We start from the raw sequence: 20,507 nt of genomic DNA on the forward strand, positions 1-20,507 counted from the left end.
GGGCTAGAGCTTTGGGGCAGCAGGGATACAGGGATGCATAGGAAGGAGCCACTTCAGTTCCCCTCTTGCCTCAGCTTAGCCCTGGGCAGAGAAAACCTTGGGAAAGTGGAAACAACGAGAGCACAACGTTTTCTCCTTCTGGTTTCTCCAGCTCTGCCTCTTGGGATTTATCCCTGACATCGGATGCCAGCACTGGCTTGGGAGTCCCTGGCCCTGTTGTGCAATCTCCCAGTGTCAGCCAGCAGCTTGGGCCTTCCTGTAAGTGCCCTGCCGGTCACGGGGAAGGAATGTTCCCCGGCCACACGGGGAAAGGTCACCGCGGGCAGAGGCAAGGCAGGGGCCAGGCCAGCGGCTCGCTGCTCCGTCCGGGCGGTGCTGAGCGCCACCAAGCTAAAACCATTCTGGCTTACAGGGGGGATGAGAAAAACCCCAACCGGCTCAAGAGGTTAGTTTTCAACAAGGCCCTCACTTCCCCTTCATAGGGCCGAGCTGGGAGCAGAGATGCTGTGCCCAGAAGCCCACGGGGATGCGAGTTTGTCCCTTAGCTGGAGACAGCCTGCTCTTGAATCTGCTCCCAGAAGCATCCTGCTGGAGCAGTGCTGGGCTGGTGGTGTCAGCCAGTTACCGCCACTCTGAGCAGCTCTCGGGCTGAGCAGTGCGTTCGTGTGGAGCTCACAGCTCCCTTCCCACCCAGGGCTTGCCAGCAAAACCTCTCCTCCGAATGCAACGCGGAAAGCAAGCTGTGAGCTGCGGTGAGCGCAGCGGCGGGGGGGGGAGGGATTAGCATCCGGCCTTAAGGGCTTAGCTCCCAGCTCATCCCTGCCAAACAGGGGTTTCAAGTGACACCACCGACGCCTTTTTTTTTCCCCTCCCATCATTTGCAGCCTGTTTTAACGGTGACTTTTTCACACCCTTCTCCAGGCTGCCTTTGCTAAGCTCGAAGCTTGCTCCCGGTACTTTTGTTTTCAGAGGCTCCTGGGGGACTCTTGGTTGAGTTTATGAGGGCGGAGCGGAGGGAGGAGGAGGAATTTTCTAGGTTGGGCTTATGAACTGAGCTTTTCCAAATTCTCAGCATGTTCCAAAAATTAAAAAAGAAGAAAAAACAAACCCAAAAACCCCCCGAGCCCTCGGTCTCTAGGTTACATTCGCCTCTGCCGCGGCTGAGCTCATGGAAAAATCGCAGCTTAGCTCCCGTGCTCAGTGCCAAGATTTGTAGCTTTCAAAACGAACCGATAACATCTTTGTAAACTTGGGAGTCGTTGCTTTAAAGCCTCGCTGAGCCTTCCAGCCTGCATTTTGAAGCTTTCCTAGAGATCCAAGCAGGATGATGCTATCTATTCTTTGGAATAATTAAAAAAAAAAACAATCACCATTTTGGCCTCCAAATGGCCCAGAGGAAGCAAAGGAGGCTGCTGATCCACCCCTCCTCCTCCTCCTCCTCTTCCAACCAAGGGTGTGTTGGGATCCTTCTGCACACAGCACACGGCCAGGCTCTGCGAGTAACTTACAATAATCACTGGGTTTATTCTTTTCTTTTAAAAAAATTACAATAGAAAAGTACCTTTAAACAGATTTCCAAAAGCCAAGGAGTAGACAATGTGGAAGCTTCTCTCCTCTCCACAAAGTACAGGAAATAGTTTGCTAAAAGGGTCAGTCCTGTCGCTTGGAAACGCTGCTCAGCGCTTTCCTTTCCGAGCCGCTCCAGAGCTTTGGCTTGGAATTGATCGCTTCTCACGTTGCCTTTTATCAATCCCGCTTTGAACACAAGACCCCAACTGGTCAGTTTCTCATTGCACCATCTCTCCCCTTCCCCCACCCTCCCCCTTTCCTCTGGCCCGGCTTCGGCAGCTGAAAGCTCAGCCCACCCACAGAAGAAGAGGAGGAAGGAAAAGGCGATGACGTTTAACGAGGCCATGGGCACCCTGTTTGCTGCTGCTTCTGCAGAGAAGCCTGGGCAGCAGCTGAGCTGGGTCTGCCCTGCAGCAGCTGAGCTGGGTTTTGCCCTGCAGCAGCTGAGCTGGGTCTGCCCTGCAGCAGCTGAGCTGGGTTTTGCCCTGCAGCAGCGATGGGGTGAGGGGAAAGGCAGTGGAAAGGAGAAAAGTTTTGCACCTCCTTTTGCAAGGAACTGCAATCTGTCGGAGGTCTTGCTTTGGTTTTTTTTTCTTTCCAAATCCCTCCTAGAACGAGGAGGAGTCTGTCGAGAGGTTAAGCTGTCTCCGCAGAGGTTACAGATCCTACCCCAAGGCTGTCAGCAGCCTCCCTTCGTATCTTTGCACATGGAAACATGCAAACACTACAGAGGGAGCTGCCAGACTGGCATCATCTCAACACTAAGCCCCCAGGTCAGCCCAGTGCTTTGGCATAACGGTAGGCACATGCCTAAGCCCCTTGGCTCGCTCAGGACTTGTGTCCTACCTCGAGTAAGCTGGTGAACCAAGGGTTTGTTGGTTGGTTGTATCTCGTACAGCAGTTTGCGTTGCCTGGAACAACTTGAAGCAGTCACAGCAGGAAGATAAAGAGGAAGAGGAGGAGGCTGCGGTGGCAAACTGTCACCTTGCTACATGTGGGGGCTGTCTCTGCCCATCCCTGATCCGAGCCGTTGTACCACGCCGAAGCTTTGCACAGCAAGCTATGAAACATAGCCCTAAGGTTCCAAAATAAACCCCACCGTAAGAAAGTGTCTGATTGTCCTGCCTGGTTGTGGTTCGGTACAACTGGGGAAGAAGAGGCTAATACTGGTTCAGTGTCCACAGGCGTCTCGCCGCAGCAGAAGTCCCGTGCTGGAGGGAGCACAGGTTCCTACAACACCCAGAACCGTGCATCTCCACATCTCCACGCAGGTGAACATCAAAGCCTTCAACATGCAGTTGATGGGGCTGGGGAGGAGGAGGAGGGATTGAGGAGGGGGGAGGGGAGTGTGGATAGAGACTCTTAATTACACTCATTCCAAAGTCAAGCACAGAACGCATGGTCCGGACCCAGTGGAAGATTGTCCTGCTTAGGAGGTTTGGTACAAAAATACTTCTCGCTCTCATTTTGTTCTGTTGGTTTGGTTTTTTGTCCTGTTTTGTAGTCTGCTTTCCTGTGGTTCAGTTTGAAACAGTCTTTTCAAAGAGGCTTGGGGCAAGGGGGGGGGGGGGGGGGTGCTGCCTGTCAAACCATGCTTTCAGAAGTAACACACTCTTTCTTACAAATATACAGTGTAAAAGAGGAAAATATTATTACTAGGTATGCTTTTCATTGTTGGGGGTTGGGGGTTTTGGGGTTTTTTGTTGTTGGTTGTTTTTTTGTTGTTTTTTTTTCTTCTAGGAGAGCAGATGTGTGATAGAGGCTGTGGGAAAGTCTTGGAGGAATCCAAACTTGTGTGAGGGTTTTTAGTTATCAAGCCTGGAACAAGAGAGAGAGGTGTTAAACAAAAAAAAAAAAACCAAACCAAACCAAACCAGCAGGTAGTGGGTTAAGGTGAAGCAGAAAAGGGCCTGTAATAGAATCATGGAATCCTACAATGGGCTGGGTTGGAAGGGATCTCCAAAGGTCAAACCCCTCTGCACCAAGCAGGGGCATCCTCAACTAGATCAGGTTGCCCAGAGCTCCGTTGAGCCTCATGGAATCATAGAATGGTAGGGGTTGAAAGGGACCTCCAAAGATGGTCAACTCCAACCCCAACCATAGAATCATTGAGGTTGGAAAAGGTCTCCAAGTTCCTTAAGCCCAGCACGACCATGGCCATTAAAACATGTCCCCAAGTGCCATGTCCCACATGCTTCTTGAACACCTGCAGGAATGGTGATTCCACCCTGGCCATTAAACCACCTCTTGCATGATTTGTTAACCCCTCCAGGGATGGCGATTCCACCACCTCCCTGGGCAGTCTGACTCTCTCACAGAGAAGCTCCTGTGCTGCACTCTAGGAAGAGAGAATCTTGTTTCCAAGCCAGTACTGTGCTCCAAGGGTGGTTCTTTAACCAGGAAAGAACAAGGTGGGAAATGCCTGTGGGGAGAGCTGGGGCTGTCAGCATCTCAGTGTCAGTCAGCCAGGACCCCACTGATCCCGGTTTGCCCCCACCAATGGCCATAGCCGCTGGGGCTTTAACTGGAAGAAGCACCAGCTGGGAAGCTGAGAGTTAAGTTGGAGCTGAGCTCTGCACATAAGAGGAATTCAGCCTGTGTTGATCCAAGGCAGGAAGCAGGAGGCAGGGAGCTGAGATTACTGGGGGTAATTCAAAGCTGAGAGGCATTCCTGGGCTGCGCCGAGAGCCTGCTGCAGATAAGGGTGATAACCGTGGCAGCCATGCCACCCTGTGGGGAGCAAGCCCAGGGCTGCACACCCCCTCTGCCCCTTTCCTCAGGGAAGTGGTGGCTGCCTCACCTCTCTACCCGCTCCCCAAAGCAGCAAAGCCCAAGGGGCTCCAGCCTTACCAGCACACTGTGGTTTTGCAGAGAGCACACCAACCCAGTAGCCGCCTTGGAAGACTCCATTAATACCCACAAGACTGACTGTAGGCCACCATCACACACCTGAGACCTGGGAGAGGACACAGAGGAGAGTGAGCAGTGCTGGCAGGGATAACCAGCAGCCAGGGGCTGAGGTCAGAATGCTGTGGAGAGAGCTTGTTTTGTGGTGGCCAAGCTCAGTGCTTCTTAAAGAGGGCGATTTGCAGCTTAGCCCTGCCCTGATGAGCTCCACATGGCACATTACAGAATAGGGAGGGTTGGAAGGGACCTCTGGAGATCACCAAGTCCAACCCCTCTGCCAAAGCAGGGTCAGCTAGGGCAGGTCACACAGGAACATATCCAAATGGATCTTGAAAGCCCCTAGAAAAGGAGATGCCACGACCTCTCATAGAATCAGAGTCATAGAATGGTTTCAGTTGGAAGGGACCTTTAAAGCTCATCCAGTCCAATCCCCCTGCAGTCAGCAGGGACACATGCAACTAGAGCAGGTTGCCCAGAACCCATCCAACCTGATCTGGAATCTTCCCATGGATGGGGCATCTCCCACCTCTCTGGGTAAACCATGCCAGCATTTCCCCACCCTCACCACGAGCAATTTCTTCCCTCACTTAGTTCAAAACCATCACCTCTGCTCCTGTTACGCAGTGAGGATGCGGGTGGCAGAGCCAGGATGGCAGCAAAACCCTTCCCTGGGCTGTCCCATCACCCTTCCCAGCTGGTGGAGTCTGGCAGGGGGACAGGAGGTCCCCAGCTCTCCATCCTCACCACCCATTGCAGCTACTGGAGTTGCTGCAGGCAGGTGGACCTGTTCCACGGGGTTTGCTCATTCTTTCTTCCCAAATATGGCTCTGCTTACATTTCAGCTGGAATATTGGCACATTCCATATTTTGGAAGGACCGCTGGTTCCCAAAGCCTCGCCGCTCCCTATTTTTATCTGCTGGGCCTAAAATAGTCAGAGAATGCTTCATGGATCCAAGTCTGGGTCAGCTGTAGCCACGGGCAGTGCCTCCTGCCTTCCCTGGCTAAGTCAGCCTGGTGGGCACGGCACAGGGCTGTGGGTGCTCAGCGGATCAGTGGCTGCTGAACCCTCCTCCACCTCCTTGGATCTGATGAGGTTTCTCCATGGATAGGTGAGGACATGGCGCAGGTATCAAGTGATGCTCAGCATCCAATGTTCTCCTTTTTCCCTTTCCCATTTCATAAATTCATAGAATGGTTTGGGTTGGAAGGGACCTTAGAGACCATCCAGTTCAAATGCCCCTGCCATGGGCAGGGACACCTCGCACTAGCCCAGGTTGCTCAAGGCCTCATCCAGTGTGGCCTAGGACACCTCTAGGGAGGGGACATCACCCTCTCCCTGGGCAGCCTGTTTCAGAGTTTCACCACCCTCGCTGGACATGTGAATCCCCTTTATTTACCCACAGAAGGCTGAGTTATTTACAGAGCAGATTTTACAAGGCTTTTTTTCCATCCAAAGAGGTCCCAAGGGCCAACAAGCCCTGGACCTGCCCTTCCCTCCTGCCCCAAGATGGAAAAGGTTTGGTAGCAGAGATGTCTCTTTCCTGGGGGAAAGAACCACAGAATGCATTGGGTTGGAAGGGACCCCCACAGGTCATCTTGTCCAAGCCCACTGCAATCAGCAGGGACATCTCCAACTAGATCAGGTTGCTCACAGCCCCATCAAGGCTGATGTTGAATGTCTCCAGGGATGGGGCCTGGCCTGAACAACCTGCTCCAGTATTTCACCACTCTCACTGTGAAGAACTTCCTCCTGATGTCCAACCTAAATCTACCCCGCTCTAGTTAGAGGCCACTCAGACCTATAATGCCTGCCGTAAAGTGCCCTGACCAGGTCTGGCTGCCCACCCTGATCTGCTGGAGACTCCCAAGAGTCAGGGCACATGGAGGGCAAGGTAACGGTGGAGGTGACCCCCATGCCAGGAGGTGGCACTCACCCGGCATTCAGCAGAACTGACGGGACTTCCAGCCCTGAGAACCAGCCTCGGAGGGGGGCAGCCAGCGCATCTGCAAGGACGAGAGGGGCACAGGGTGAGAGGTGGTGGCCGCCCAGCCTGGCAAGACCAGCTGCCTCCGGGCTCCCCTTCCCCAGCCTTCCCCAGGCACAGCGGGCTTGAAACACAAACAGGAACATCTGGAGCTGAGCACACAACTCAGCCGAGCTGGAACAGCAGCACCATGGTCCCACCAAGCTGTCGAGAGAGATGACAGAGAGCAGCATCGGGCACCAAAACTGCCCATGGGCACTCAGTGCCCTGCCACTCCATGTCAGTCCCACCATCCTGAGGGCCCCTGTCCAGCTGCTCTGCAGTGAGCAGCTCTGGTTTGGGTGCTGGCATTCCTCTGCCATGCCACCCACCAAGCCCACAATGCCAGCAGCTGCCTGGGGTGACCAGGAAGGTGCCGCCACCACCTTTGTCACCATGCTGACTCTATAACCACAGCAGACATTGCTCAGCATCACAGCACTGTCAAGAGACCTTTTACACATCGAGTCCAGCCACTCACCCAGAGCTCACAGTCTCACCACTGCTGCTGAACCACTGCCACCAAACCATGTCCCTCAGCACCACATCGACCTCTTTGCAATCCCTCCGGGGATGGAGACTCCACCACCTCCCTGGGCAGCCTGAACCTCCCCTGGCACAACCTCAGGCTGTTTCCTCGTCCTGTCACCTGCTGCATGCAAGAAGAGACCAAACCCCCAGCTGACTGCAGCCTGCTCTCAGAGAGCTGCAGAGCAATGAGCTCTCCCCTCAGCCTCCTCCAGGCTGAACCCCTCCATTGCCTCAGCTGCTCCTCACAAGCTCTGTGCTCCAGGCCTTTCACCAGCTTAGTTGCCCTTCCCTGGACACGCTCCTGCCCCTCAGTGTCCCTGTAGCGATGTGCCCCAGACTGAGGCAGTGCTGAAGCTGTGCCCACGCCAGTGCCGAGCACAGGAGGACAGCCCCTGCCGGCCGCGCTGCTCCTGACCTAAGCCCGGACGCTGGTGCCCTCCTCGGCCAGCTGGGCACACTCCGGCTCACCTCCAGCCGACACCCCCAGGCCCCTCTCCCCAGGACAGCTCTCCAGCCACTCTGCCCCCCGCCTGTGGTGCCGCCGGGGGTTCTCCTACAGCGCTCAGCCTGCCCTTGCCCCAGGCTCCCTCGCAGCCTCCTCAGCCCTCCGCTTCCTGCGCCGTGCGCTCCGCGGGCAGGCGCTGCCCGCCGGCGGCTGCAGCACCGTTCGCCGCTGCCCTCCCGACAAGCGGCCGGCAGGCCCCGGGAAGCAGCGATTCCACCCCGAGGCCGTGGCTGTTGTGTACACCCAGCGCTTTTCCACGCTTAAGCCAGCCCCCGGCTTCCTCCGGCTCCCAGCAACAGCGGCTCTGGATAACCCAGCTCCGTCCCAGTGTGCCGGGGCCAAATCCCTGCGGAGGCAGCTCATCCAGCAGATCTGCTTCCGTGCACTCCTTTCCTCCTCCCGCTCACCACCGAGGGATGGTGTCCCGCCTGGCTGCCGGGCAGGCAGCTGCCTGTTCCTCCCCCCACGGCTGGCTTCTCTTCCTGGCATCCCCGCAGGAAGCACCTTGAGAGCTGGCACTGCAAAGGAATCCTCCAGCAGCTCCATCACCACTTCTTGTATCACAGCATCACGGAATTGTTTGGGTAGGAAAAGACCTCCAACATAATCCAGTCCAGCCATCAACCCAACCACATCATTAATGGCCACCACGGTCATTCAACCACATCCCCAAGTGCCACGGCCACACCTTTCTTGAACACCTCCAGGGATGGGGACTCCACCACCTGCCTGGGCAGGCTGTGCCAATCCCTGACCACTCTTGCAGGAACAGAATTTTTCCTCATCTCCAACCTAACCCTCCCCTGGCACCACTTCAGGCCATTGCCTCTCCAATCACCTGGTGCTAGGGAGAAGAAACCAGCCCCCACCTCACGGCAGCCTCCTTTCAGGAAGCAGTAGAGAGCAATGAGGTCCCCCCTTAGCCTCCTCCAGACCGAACACCCCCAGTTCCCTCAGCTGCTTGCCACCAGCCCTGTTCTCCAGCGCCCTGAGAAGCTTGGTTTGCCCTGCCTGGACACGCTCCAGCAGGGCTCCAGCCGAGCTCCCTGCTCTCCTCCCAAGGCAGGTGGTTAATTTTTAACGCCCGCGTGCCGCCGTCTTGTGCCATCAGCGGTGGCAGCCAGCAGCAAAGTGCCTGTGACAAGGAGAGAGCCTCGTCAATAAAAGATGGCTCCTCCATTTGCGCTTCGCTCGCCCTCTCCTCCCCGTCACAGCCGCTTTGCTTCACGCCCCACATCCAGCAAGCCACATCCTGATGATGCTCAAGGGGTGGCTGGGGGGGGGGGTGGTGGTTTGCAACCCCCCCCACACACACACCTTGTACCACACCAGCAGCTGGATAGGATGTCATGTGCTGGGAGCAAAGGAGATGGTCCAACCGCAATGAGCATTCCCCCATCTCTCCCTCCTGGCGCGGGCAAGAGGGAAGGTATCACGGGATGGCAGGGACCTTCAGAGATCACCAAGCTCAGCCCCACTGCCAAAGCAGGGTCAGCTAGGGCAGCTCACACAGGAACGCACCCAGACGCGTCTTGAAAGTTTCCAGAGGAGAAGATTCCACCACCTCTCTGGGCAGCCTGCTCCACGCAGAATCAGAATCAATCACTATGGGTGGAAAAGACCTTCCAGATCACCAAGTCCAGCCATTGCTAACTCTTCCAGGGCCACTACTACACCATATGAGCACCATACCTACCTAGATGGCTTTTAAACACCTCTAGGGACGGCAATTCAGCCACTTCCTTGGGCAGCCTGTTCCAGGCTTTGGGAACCGTTTTGGTACAGACCTTTTTTTCCTAGCAAACAACCTGAATCTCCCCTGGTGCAATGTGAGGCCATTTCCTCTTCTCCTATCAGTTGTGATTTCTGAGGAGAAACCGACCCACATCTCTGTTTGACCTCCTTGCAGGGAGCTGTGGAGACCCAGAAGGCCTCCTCTCAGCCTCCTTTTCTGCAGGCTAAGCAACCCCAGTTCCCTCAGCTGCTCCTTGCAAGACATATTCTCAATGCCCTTCACCAGCTTTGTTGCCTCTCCTCATTCTTCATTCTCATGCCACACCACTGCTCCAGTGTAAGAGGTTAGAGGTTATCCTTGGCAGTAGCTTGCAACCATGTGCCTGAAAGGCCAACCAGCTTCTGAGCCCTACTTCCACTCTGGTGCCAGCAGAGGTCCAGCTTTCACCGCAGGTATATCAGCAACTCTTTAGATCAAAGGCTGTTGGAGACCCCAGAAACGCAGAGGTGAGGGACACTGACCTTTGCTGACATCACCTGTCCCTTTTCAAGCAGTGAAGATACTGCTCACAGAACCACAGAGTCACACAGGAAGGCAGAGGAAGGCAGAGAGAGGTGTTGGGCAGAGGCAGGCAGTGCTGCCCACTCACAGCTGGCTTGGGGTGCCATCCCTACATCTCGTGGAGGGGGGCAGTGAGTGCCTGTTAGCTGGGCAGAGGTTAGTGGTGCAGTGAGCACCCAGGGGAAGGGCAGGAGGTCCAGGGTGGGTGGTGGTGCTGGTGGATGGGTCTGAATTACCTGGGCGTGCAGCGAAGCGGGGTAGGTGAAAGCAGGAGGAGGTAGAGCAGGTGCTAACTCCGCTGGGTACAGAGGGTACGGCCCCCACACTTCAGGGCTACTGGGGTAAAGTGCAGGCACTGTGAGCTCATCTGCAAGGAAAGAAGAAGGAGAGTTACCAGCCGAGGTCCCCGTCACACCACGCTCCACAGCACTCCCCACAAGGCAGGAGGAGCTTCCCCTGGAGAAGTGCCACCAGCAAGAGACGACCTGCAAAGCCAGCACAAGACGGCAAAACATGGGGCTCAGGTGGCAGCAAGCAATGCCATGGGGCAAGGGGTGTCACCAGCCTGGACTCATCATCTCCACCGGGTTTAATTACCCTGCAGGGTCAGCGCTGGTGGGCACGAAGGAGAGCGTGTGGCTTGTGCAGCAGCGAGCAAGGAGCTGGTGCCCACGCGAGAAGTGCTCCTCCAGCAGCAGAAACAGGCATGGCATGCTCCGAGCAAGACAGGGCCCTGCTCTACACCGAGACCCCCAGCTACGACTCAGAAACTCCCCGCTGCAAAGAAGCAGCACCCCAGGCTCATCCTGCCCTGGCACACTGTGCCAAGCCAGCTGTCACCTGCTCTCAGGTCCTCTCCAGCACCAGCAGCCACCCTTGGGCACCTGTGGCCACCATCAGGCACAAGCCACCACGCTTGCAGCAAGAACCTGGCGTTCCCCATCTCCACCCTACAACAGCATCCCTCCAGCACCCCGTGCTTGGGACCTGGCACTGCTACACCCGTTCATGATCTCTGTGTGGCACTGACATGCCCACGTAAGATGTTTTCCCAAGGCAAATGAGAATGGGGGCAACCCCTGGCATCTGCCACCTCAAAACCTGCTGGCACTGAGGTGGCAGCAGACTGGGTGGGTGAACCACGAAGGGCAGAGCAGGGGCTGCTACTTACAGGGCTCCCGGGCGATGAACTGAGGTACAGCAGTGGGCAGAGGTGTGCTGGGGTTCGGGGTGCCCACCAGCTTGCTCTTGGCCATCTTGGTGTTGGCCTTGGCGAACTCCAGGCGCAGCGTCTGGGGGATCTCGGGGTCGAAGCGGATGCCCTGCGGAGGGAAGGCGGCACAGCGGGTGGGTGAGCACTGCCGTGCACCAGCCCTTGCAGCACAAATAATTCCCAATTCATCTGCTTTTTTGTCCCCCTCCACACCAACCTCCAGCCTTGCAATGAGCTAATTTGCCAGGCCCCAAGGCGGCTCGCATTCCTCCGGCATCTTTTAGCATCAGCACCATATTTGGCAGTCAGCATCCCGTGCAGCCCAGCTCTTATCCAGAGGGATTAGCAGAGCCAAAAAAAGGGAGTTTTAAGGAGTGTGTGGGGGGAAATCCAAAAACCAAAGGCAAGGGAAACAAAAAGAACAACAAACCCAAACCAAAACCAGGGGAGGAACTGGAGAACCAGTTCCATACCCCTCTCTTGTGCCTGCTTCCAGGAGGTTAACTCCACAGAGGTAGGAAGGAGCTGCTGAAGGGAAGTGAAATTTTCCTTTTCTTTTGGAATTTCAGCTTGGATTTTTCCTGCTGGATAAAAAAGGAGAGGCTGGAAAAGCCTCTCACTGCCCCAAATCATAAGGTTCAAGCCTTCCCAGAGGGCTCTGAGCAAGGCAACAGGGATGCAGCCTCACCAGGAGGGAGGAGAAGGGGAGAAGCAGCTGATGGGGATCCAGCAGCTGGAGGGATGGGGATATGGTGGGGCCAAGGCAGCACGGCAAAAGCAGGTCTCGAGGGATGGGAGAAATGTGGAGAGTGCCTGGAGCCAGGGCAAAGGAATGGCAGCAAAAGGAAGCGGCCAGGTGCACTCACGTTCAGAGCGTTCTTCGCCGCCTCCGCCTCGGAGCGGCTGTCGAAGCTGACGAAGCCCACAGGCTGCGGAGGAAGGAGAACAGGCACCATCAGTTGGACTGAGTGGGGAACAGAGTGGGGAAACCACCACCCCAGGGAGGGGGAAAGTGTGGCATTTTGGAGGGCTCCTACCTGTTTGGAGGTGAGTTTGATGAGAGACCCTTCGTAGCCCTGCAAGAAAAGGAATAGAAAAGGCTGTCTGGTGGAGATCCCCCCTGATTTGACATCCAAGTTCAAGCCTGATGGGACTCAGCAAGCTGACTAGCTGGAGATGTCCCTGCTCACTTGGGCAAGACGACCTTCGAGAGTTCCTCCCAACCTGATGCATTCTGTGATTCAGCTGCCCCTCGGAGAGGGGAAACCTCCCACATTCATCCCCCTGTACATAGGGGGCACAGGACAGGCATGGCAGGACCATGGCAAGAGTCAACAGCACCACAGGGACTTGCTGCCATAGGGTTTTTGGAGGGATGCTGGATGCTAAGTGGGGTGCAAGTCACGGTGCAATGAACCCCCTGGTGCAATCAAAGCACTCAATGCCATTTTCCTGTGGCTTACTGGGGGGACAAAAGGCACAGAAACCTCTCTCTGTGAACAAAAGGACTGAATTAAGACTTGGGGACAGGGGGAACCAGAAGGCTCCCAGAGATTACCAAAGCTGCTGTAACCATGGCATTGGGGCAATGGCCAGACCCAGTTTTCTGGCCCCCACCTCCTCTCCCCAGTCTGATACCTTAAAGGGCCTGAAGAGCAGGTAAAGTTCCCGGGGCTTGATGTCCAGAGGCAAGCCGCTGACAAAGAGTGTCCTCACCTAGAAGAGAAGAAAGGAGGCTCCTGAGTACCTTCCCTTATCCCTAACTTGGGGATATCCCATGCTTTTGGTGGTGGCAGGCCAGAGGGATGATGCCAGCTCAAGGTGAGCTTCATGGGCAGCCTCAGGCCCATGCTTTGGGGGTGGGGGCAGTATTTTTGTGAGGAGTCTCTTCACCCTCCACAGAGTACCACCACAAAGCATGTGGCTGCCAGCACCCCAGTGCCTTCCCACTCCAATCTGGCAGCCAGGATCCCTCAGCGACTCTGCTGCAACCCCCAGCAGAGTCCCGATGCTGCAGACAATGCCTGCCGTCCCTGTTTAATTACAGCAGCTCATTAAGAACGGCGAGAAACAAACCCCAACTCTTCCTCCTGGAAGAACGGTCCTGTTTTGGAGAGGACTGACTCGAAGCAGCCTCTCCCCGATCCCTACAAGTCACCTTTTAAGGGATTAACCCTGACCCTCACCATGGTGCAGCATCCTCAAAGCCAGGGCAGCACACCGAAACCCTGCCTCTATCAACCCCGAGGAGGGATGTGGAGCTCCCCAGGGATGGGCAAGATCCATGCCAGGGTGGTTTTACTTTACAACCAGCTTGTAACCGGGGGAGCAGTGTGTGGCAGGAGACCACCAGCTGGATCTGCTGCCAGCCCCCCTCCCCTCACACCCGAAATCTCACCCAGGCACCTTGGTGACTAATAACCAGGGATAATGATGGCCCAAATCGGCCCCACCTGGACCCCCTCACACACACGCACCCCTCCTCCACAGCCCCAGTATTTCGCCTCCGACTGCTGCCAGCTGCCGCCTTGGTCTCAGCCCTGTGAGTGGGTCTGACCCCGGCTGCCACCACCCACCAGCGCTTGCTGGGGCACCCAGGAATGGTGTTGGTGGGGTCCTCATCTTGCTGTCCCGCTCAGCTCCAGGCTTGCTCATGAACCACCCCTGCTCCTTCTGCTCCCATCGCATCTTACTGGGAGGTAGCCTGGAGGATTTGATGGCTGCAGTTTATTTTTTCAGGCAGCCGAGTGCCTTGTGGGAGCTGGTCTGGAGAGGCTGGGGCAAGGTCACCCACTCCGGGTGCCAAGCTGCCACATTTGGGCTGGAGGAGGGGAAAAGTTCGATTATTTTTCAAGTTCTATTTAATTTTTTTTGGACAAGCACCTTTGCCTACCCCCTTCCCTGGGACAGAGACATACCAAGCAACCAGAAACAGCCAGCCCAGGTCTATTCTTCTGCTGACTTTCCTTCTTTCTCTTGCAGATAAGCTATCTACCCCATCTCCAAGCCTTGGGAGCAGCAAACATTCCTGCTTTGTGTAACAAAACCTCTGGCTGACCCGTAGCCATTAAATAACAAAGGGGCCGTTTGCATATAGCCCTTGTGTCAACACTCCTGGTGATACCCATCACCGCTGGTACCCCCATCACTGCTGGTACCCAGCTGGGTTCATGGGGGTTGCCCAAACCCCAGCCAGCCGTGAAAACATAGCCATCTCACGCTTGACTTGGAAAGCCAGTCCTGTTCCAGCAAGGAAAGGATGCTCAGGACCTTGTCCAGAGGGATACTGAGAGCTACGAGCTGGAAGGGATCGGCACAGGCATGTCCTAGAATCATAGAAAGGTGGGAGCTGGAAAGGACCTCCAGAGATCACGGCGTCCAACATCCCTGTCAAAGCAGGATCTCCCATGGCAGGTCACACAGGAACACACCCGAGTGGGTCTCAAAATTCTCCAGAGAAGGAGACTCCACAATCTTTCTGGGCAGCCTGTTGCAGGGCTCCAGCACCCTCACTGCAGAGAAGATTTTGCTCATGTTAACGGGGAACTTTGCCCTTCGTCCTGTCACAGGACACCACTGAAAAGAGCCTGGTGCCTTCTCCTTGACACCCACCCTTCCTGAGCTAGGGCTGCAGTCGGGCACAGCTCAGGAGCCTATGGCCCCTCCTGGGACCATCTCCCACCAGGGTGCCTCGGGGAACTTCCACCAGCTTTCTGCCTGTCTTCTGAGATGGGAGGGTGATGGAGCATCCCAAAATGGGCCGTGCTGCACAGCCTCCCGCGGTGACACTGCCCTGAGGACAGGATTTATCCAGAGGAGCTCCCATTGTGACCATGAAATTCAACATAAAGAATGCAAATTTATCCTTTCCTAGGGAAAAAGGTCTCCCTGAGCATGATCTGCAGGAGAATCGGCTCTGGACACATCCACCCTCTCAGCTGTCTCGGCCTCCCAAGGAGGCTGACAATCCCTCCAGCCTCTGGTCCTCACCAGCAGGCTCCTCTCCCCGGAGGAGCTCCATGGAGCACCAGAGGCATCAGAGATGGCTCCAGGGGAGAACCTGCCGCCGATTTGCCGCGTCCCTGAAACCCAAACCTCTCCAAGCCCAGCTCACCGGATCATTTAGCTCCTTAACCGTGCAGAAGCAGAGAGATGGGGGAGATAAAAGACCCTGTGAAACCCTCTGGGATTTCAGCCTGGCCAAGGAAGGGCTTCTCCTGGGTAATGACTTGTTTGCTTTCAAAGTTCAAACGCGGGTCGGCCAAGTTTTAAACTGCAGAATTAAAGAAGGGTGGGAGGGAGAAGGGCTCCAAAAGGTCCCCCCACAGCTCCTCTCCAGCCCCAGAAGGATGTTTGGGATCCAGGAAACCAGGCAGGAGATCGGAGGTTATGGGTGTTCCACATCTGCACCCCACAAAAAGCGTGCTGGGAGAGGGGGGGGGGGGCTGCTGTCCTCAGCCAAAGGCATGTTAGAGTAGGTCCTACATAAAGAGCATCCTTTCTCTGCGGCGGGTAAGAAGCAGGTGGGAGGATTTGGGGCATTAAAAGGAGGTGGGACTGGCAGAGAAAGGGTAATTCCCAGCAGGCTGGACGGATATCCTTCTGCCAAGGAAAGGTTTCAGGCGGAAATATTACTCCTGCCCTTAAATGGAAAAGGAGCTTCAGCCTGCAGGGAGCTGCTCCAGGCTTTCCTGTGCTGAGACATCCCAGGGGCTCAGCCTCCTCCTCTACCAGAAACACTCCCAGGGCAAAAATCCTGTCTGCGAGAGGGGACAAAAAGATTCTCACTGGAGAAATCAACCGCTGGCAGCAGGTACATGTGCTTCCACAGGGAAAAACGATCCCCTTCTTGGAGGCGAGGTGGGCTCCCAAGTGTCTTGTGGGATGAGGTCAGACCAACGGCTCCCAAACAAGGAATAATCCATGGCACTCGAGTGTGGGTGGCAAGATTCCTGCAGCCCAAACACCCCTGGTTTAGGGCAGCCCAAATGGTGTCTCTTCAGTTCAGATATTTTTCAGAGTGTCTTCCTGGTGGAGCATTTATCCATCTCTCTTTCTTGTTACAATTTAGAGTGAAACCAAAGCTTTGTTCCACGTCACAAGTGCCAATGTCTGCTCCAGGAAGCTGCAGCCATGAGTGCAGGACCTTACACCTTGATTTTCTTTAGCAAGGATGACAGCTATGGGACTGCACAAGGAGCACACCAAGTCCCCTTCCCATGGTCCTCCTCTCCTCTGACCACTGCCATGGCCACTGGATCCCACCTCTACCATCTTGCTCCTGGTTTGTCCCCTCATAGTTTTCATCATCTCTGTAGAAAGTCTTCCCCTAGGTTCTGCAACCCTCCCTGCCCTAGGAAGTCCTCTCCATCTCACTACTGACACGTCCCTCTCTGCTGTCCCCAAAGTATCACATCCCATCCGGAGACAGGCAAAGGGACACAGAAGAGAGGCTAGGGGTGAGTTGAGGATTGAGGCTGGGAATATTCAAGGAGAGGAAGAGATCAGGACCCAGAGGTGGCTGAGGTCTCCAGACCACAGTTCAAGATGGCCCCAGCACGCAGAGATCCATGTTGGAGCTCCATCGGCCCTCCTCCTCTTCCTGACATAAAGACACGAGCCAGGCTTGTCTCCCAAAGGTAAGCAGAGAGGCACTTGCCAGCCCTGGACCCCATCAGACAGTGGTACCCCAAGGGATGCCGGGTGCCCCACTGGCACAGTCATGCTCCCCTACCCCTGCACAACCCATCCCCACCCCCAGTAAAGGTTAACCGGTCGGGGGCCGGTCGAAGGGAGGCAGAAAGCATCCGGGTGATTCATTCACGAGGCATTTAATGACCTCCTCTAGCCCCAGCTCCCACCTTCGGCAGGGACCTGCTTTAATTCTCCACCAGCAGATGAGCCGCTTCACTGCCCAGCGCTGCCAGGGAGGCACCAGCTGCCAACTGGACCTTGGTGGGAGTGGGAAAGGTGACGGCAGCAGGCTGTGACCCTGCTGAAAAGCAAGGAGAGCAGAGCCTCCCCCCTCCCCAGCAAAGCGGGGTGCATTCCATCCCCGCCGGGATTAGTCCTTGAGTAAATATTCTGCCGGCTGGTGGAGCGTCCTCCTGGGCTGGGTTTAGACTCCAGGGCTGTGTCCGCACGCCAGCAACCCGCAAACCTCCCTGACATAAACAAGGCTGAAGGCTGAGGGATGCTGATTCTTCCGCCCCTGGGATGCAGGGAAACCAGGCTCAGCCTGCAGCCTCCCCACCCGTAGCCCTTTCTCCAGACCAGTGGCCAAATGTCCGGCAGAGGACGGGAGGAGAAGCAGCAGCTCTTGGGGGACAGCGAGTCCGAAGCTGCCAGAGCTGGAACAAGGAAGTGGAGAAGGAAAAGCCAGCAAAAAAAACAAGGGAGCAAATGGGGGACTGGGACACAGCAGTGGGGTGATGAGCACGTTGTGGGGTCACACACACACAGCCATGTCCCACTCGTGGTTTGCTTTCAAACTCTCCTCTAGACCCCGTGGAAAAGAAAGAGAAACATGGGGCAATGCAACACAGGGGTCATAGGGGCAGACCTTATCCATTCACTAGGTACCGTTGTCTCCCCAAAACCAATCCCTGGGGTCCCCTCCCTAGGCTCTGCTATCCCGGGATGAGGGATCTGGCGTGGGATGGGGACCAGGGCCACGAGCCGGGCTCTCCGGAGCTGCTCTGCTACCAAATAAGGCCTCCATCGAGCTTTTACATGCCGTTCTCGCCCGACCAAAGTGACGTGACCTCCCTTACAAACTCTTGTGCCCTCCCCAGGCTCCGCTGCAGGGACCCCCCCCGGCCCACAGCTCCTCTGCACCACGGAGGGGGAGCAAGAGGGACGGGGGTGACAGGAGCGGGACTCCTGCCAGCCTAGGAAGGAGCAGGGCTGACGCTGGGGGCTTGTCCCAGCCTGGCAGCAGCCTGATTGACCTGCCCAGGGCGGGTGCTGCTTCTCCGCCTCTTTTGGGGGACATGAGGTTGGAAGGTAAGCTTTAGGGAGGGGAGAGATCAGGCGCAGTAGCTGGGCAACCTCTTTCTCCCGTGCTTAAGTAAATACTCAACAGCACCAGCTCTTCCAGTCCGGGCTGGGAAAATACCTGCGTGACCCTGGAAGAGCCTAGCTTGGAAGCAGGAGCAGCCATCGCCCTCCTAACATGTCCCCAGCAATGCTGGGGGAGACCCTGGCACCGCACAGCTGTCCCACTTCAGGGTCTCCTCACGTCCAGCATGCCCCTCCGGCAGAGCTGCATTGCAAAGGCAGCGAATCCCCACGGCCCATGGCTGGGATCCAGCAGGATCAGGGTGAGGGTTGCCCTTTGCCAGCACTGCACGTGCCCACACCATTGGGAAGGGCATCCATGGCCATGCCAACACGACCGTGTCCATCTGAGCCACATCACCCACAAGGACCCGGGCAGATATTGTCTGCCCCACACCAGACCAGGAAAATCCCTTGTTAGCAGAGAGCTTTTGGGAAACTTTGGGAAGTTTCAGACCTGTGGAGTGAAAAATTCCAGGTAGGTGCCAGCAGGAGCGCGGAGCTGCAGCGCATCCTGGCACGGGGCAGAGCTGGTGGGGCCACGCCAGAGCGGGGCAGCGGGTGAAAGGCGAGGAAGAGAGGAAGAGATCCCTATCTGCCTGCTCTTACCCTCCCAAAGTCCAAATTCCCATCTCAAGGTCACGGGCAAAACCAGGAACTTAGTGGTTGTAAAAGACAAAACCCACTCTGGTCCCCGGGGCGTGGGATTTGTGCCCCGTGGGGACAAGGGTGTTTTGTCCAGCTCTGGGGTGAGACCCACTGCAAGAGAGTCACAAAGTCCGGTGGGTGCGGGAACACACCCAGAGCCACTCCACAAAGCATCCCCGGAGCTGGAGGTGAGGCTGCCTGAGAGCCCTCCATGCCCGGGGAGCTGCGTGTCTCCAGTGGGGCTCCTCTGAGCCCCGAGGCTTCCCGAGGTGGGCTGCCGCCAGGGGGGTGTCCGGTAGGGGAGCGGGATGCATTGCCCACCGGTCGTATCCCGCTCTCACCCCTTCCCCAGCAGCTCTGGTACCGCGGAGACCAACGGGACCCCCCCCGGCGCGGACTTACCCCCCTGGCGTGGGGTGCGTGGGCAGCCCCCGTGGACCGCGGGCGGTGAGCGGAGTACGGGACCCTTCTCCAAAAAAACCACCCCCCCAGGCGCCGTTCCCGCTCTCCGTCCCCCCTACCTCTTCCTCGGGCAGCCCGGGGTCGGCGGGGCCGCCCTCCCGGTCGGCGGGGAGGTTGCTCATGGTGCGTCCGGCTCCCAGTCCCGCCGGCGGCACCGCGAACGGGGCGGGCGGTGCTGAAGCGCTGGCGGCGAGCGGGGGCGGGGGGGGACCGGGGCGGAGCGGCGGGGCCGGGGGAGGGACGGGGCGGAGGGGAGCTGGGAGCGGGCAGGGCTGGGGACCTGGGACGCGGATGCGTGGTGCGGGGCTGGGTACTCGGGGCTGGAGGCTGGGGACATGGAACAGTAAGCTGGGGACGTGAGACACAGGCTGGAGACACTGGACAGAGGGTGAGGGATGTGGGACTGAAGGCTGGGGGCATGGGCACAGTCCCTGGGACATGGGTCACAAGGCTGGGGAGACGAACATGATCTAAGGGACGCAGGGCACAAGTCTGGGGACACGGACACGAGGCTGGGGCCACCGGAGAAGACTGGGGAAATGGACACAGGTCCGGGGACACAAGGCACGACGCTAGGAGGTCAGGAGGCAGGTCTGGGGACACAGACCACGAGGCTGGGGAGACGCAGCACAGTCCTGGGGCCACAGAACAGAAGGGTGGGGACACAGGGCACAGTTCCAGGGACATGGCTGCGGCAGAGCCGTGGGGTAGAGGTGGGGATGGTGCTGGGGACACAGGGCACAGAAGGGGGATGCAGGGGGCAGCGGGGGCTGCCTGCGGTGGGTGAGAGGTGACATTAGAGCAAGAGTCCTCACCGTGGTAAGCAAGCGCTGCCCGCCCCTCTGCCCCTAGCAGGATGGGGGCTGGTAGGGTTCATTGCACCACCCAGCCACACCTGGGCTCCCAGCTGACTAAACCCCCTGGCCATGGAGCGGCATTTAGGCTGCCACCCCCACTCCCGCCTAAACTGAGCTTTAGGTAAACTTCTGCTGGATCTTCCACGCAGCACTGCCACGTGGGGCTGTGGTCCCACAGACCTGCACTCAGCTTGGAGCAGCGTGAGAGAGACCTTCGGGGGAGAAGTTTTGCACCAGTGGCTGTGGCCAGAGCAGATGCTGTCTGCACACAAGACACCGGGATGGGAGCTGACGCTGAGGACATCCTGCTGGTGGCAGAGGGCTTGGACCCAACGGGCACTTAAGGTCACAGCTCGCTTCTCCACGACTCAGCAGCCGAAATGGACAGACTCGGCCTAGCCCACAGAGGGTGTCCAGCCTCCCCACAGCGGTGGT

The 20,507-nt window shown here is 57.0% G+C and overlaps 1 protein-coding gene and 1 long non-coding RNA gene across 6 annotated transcripts; one reads left to right on the forward strand and one right to left on the reverse strand.

Moving 5' to 3' along the window:
* The first annotated feature begins 585 nt into the window (after nt 1-585).
* On the forward strand, nt 586-2,680 carry LOC135178686 (uncharacterized). Its single transcript, XR_010303686.1, has 3 exons — nt 586-742; nt 2,182-2,342; nt 2,468-2,680. It is a non-coding gene; the product is annotated as an uncharacterized LOC135178686 (long non-coding RNA).
* On the reverse strand, nt 1,501-19,372 carry RBPMS (RNA binding protein, mRNA processing factor). Of its 5 annotated transcripts, none has more exons than XM_064149766.1 (8): nt 19,275-19,372; nt 12,685-12,762; nt 12,084-12,122; nt 11,913-11,975; nt 11,005-11,155; nt 6,412-6,481; nt 4,420-4,525; nt 1,501-3,387 (listed from the first exon to the last, which is right to left on the reverse strand). In XM_064149766.1, the coding sequence occupies exons 1-8, from the start codon at nt 19,335-19,337 to the stop codon at nt 3,382-3,384; spliced, it is 576 nt and encodes a 191-aa protein (XP_064005836.1). In that variant the 5' UTR covers nt 19,338-19,372; the 3' UTR covers nt 1,501-3,381. The 5 variants fall into 5 exon arrangements, with proteins under 5 accessions (XP_064005836.1, XP_064005834.1, XP_064005835.1 ...); XM_064149764.1 differs by lacking the exon at nt 1,501-3,387 and adding an exon at nt 10,070-10,200 and having other exon boundaries at nt 4,436-4,525; XM_064149765.1 differs by lacking the exons at nt 1,501-3,387; nt 4,420-4,525 and adding exons at nt 5,851-6,018; nt 10,070-10,200.
* Nucleotides 19,373-20,507: the final 1,135 nt, after the last annotated feature.

The sequence above is a fragment of the Pogoniulus pusillus genome, chromosome 10, assembly GCF_015220805.1.
Source record: "Pogoniulus pusillus isolate bPogPus1 chromosome 10, bPogPus1.pri, whole genome shotgun sequence".
Taxonomy (NCBI): Eukaryota; Metazoa; Chordata; class Aves; order Piciformes; family Lybiidae; genus Pogoniulus; species Pogoniulus pusillus.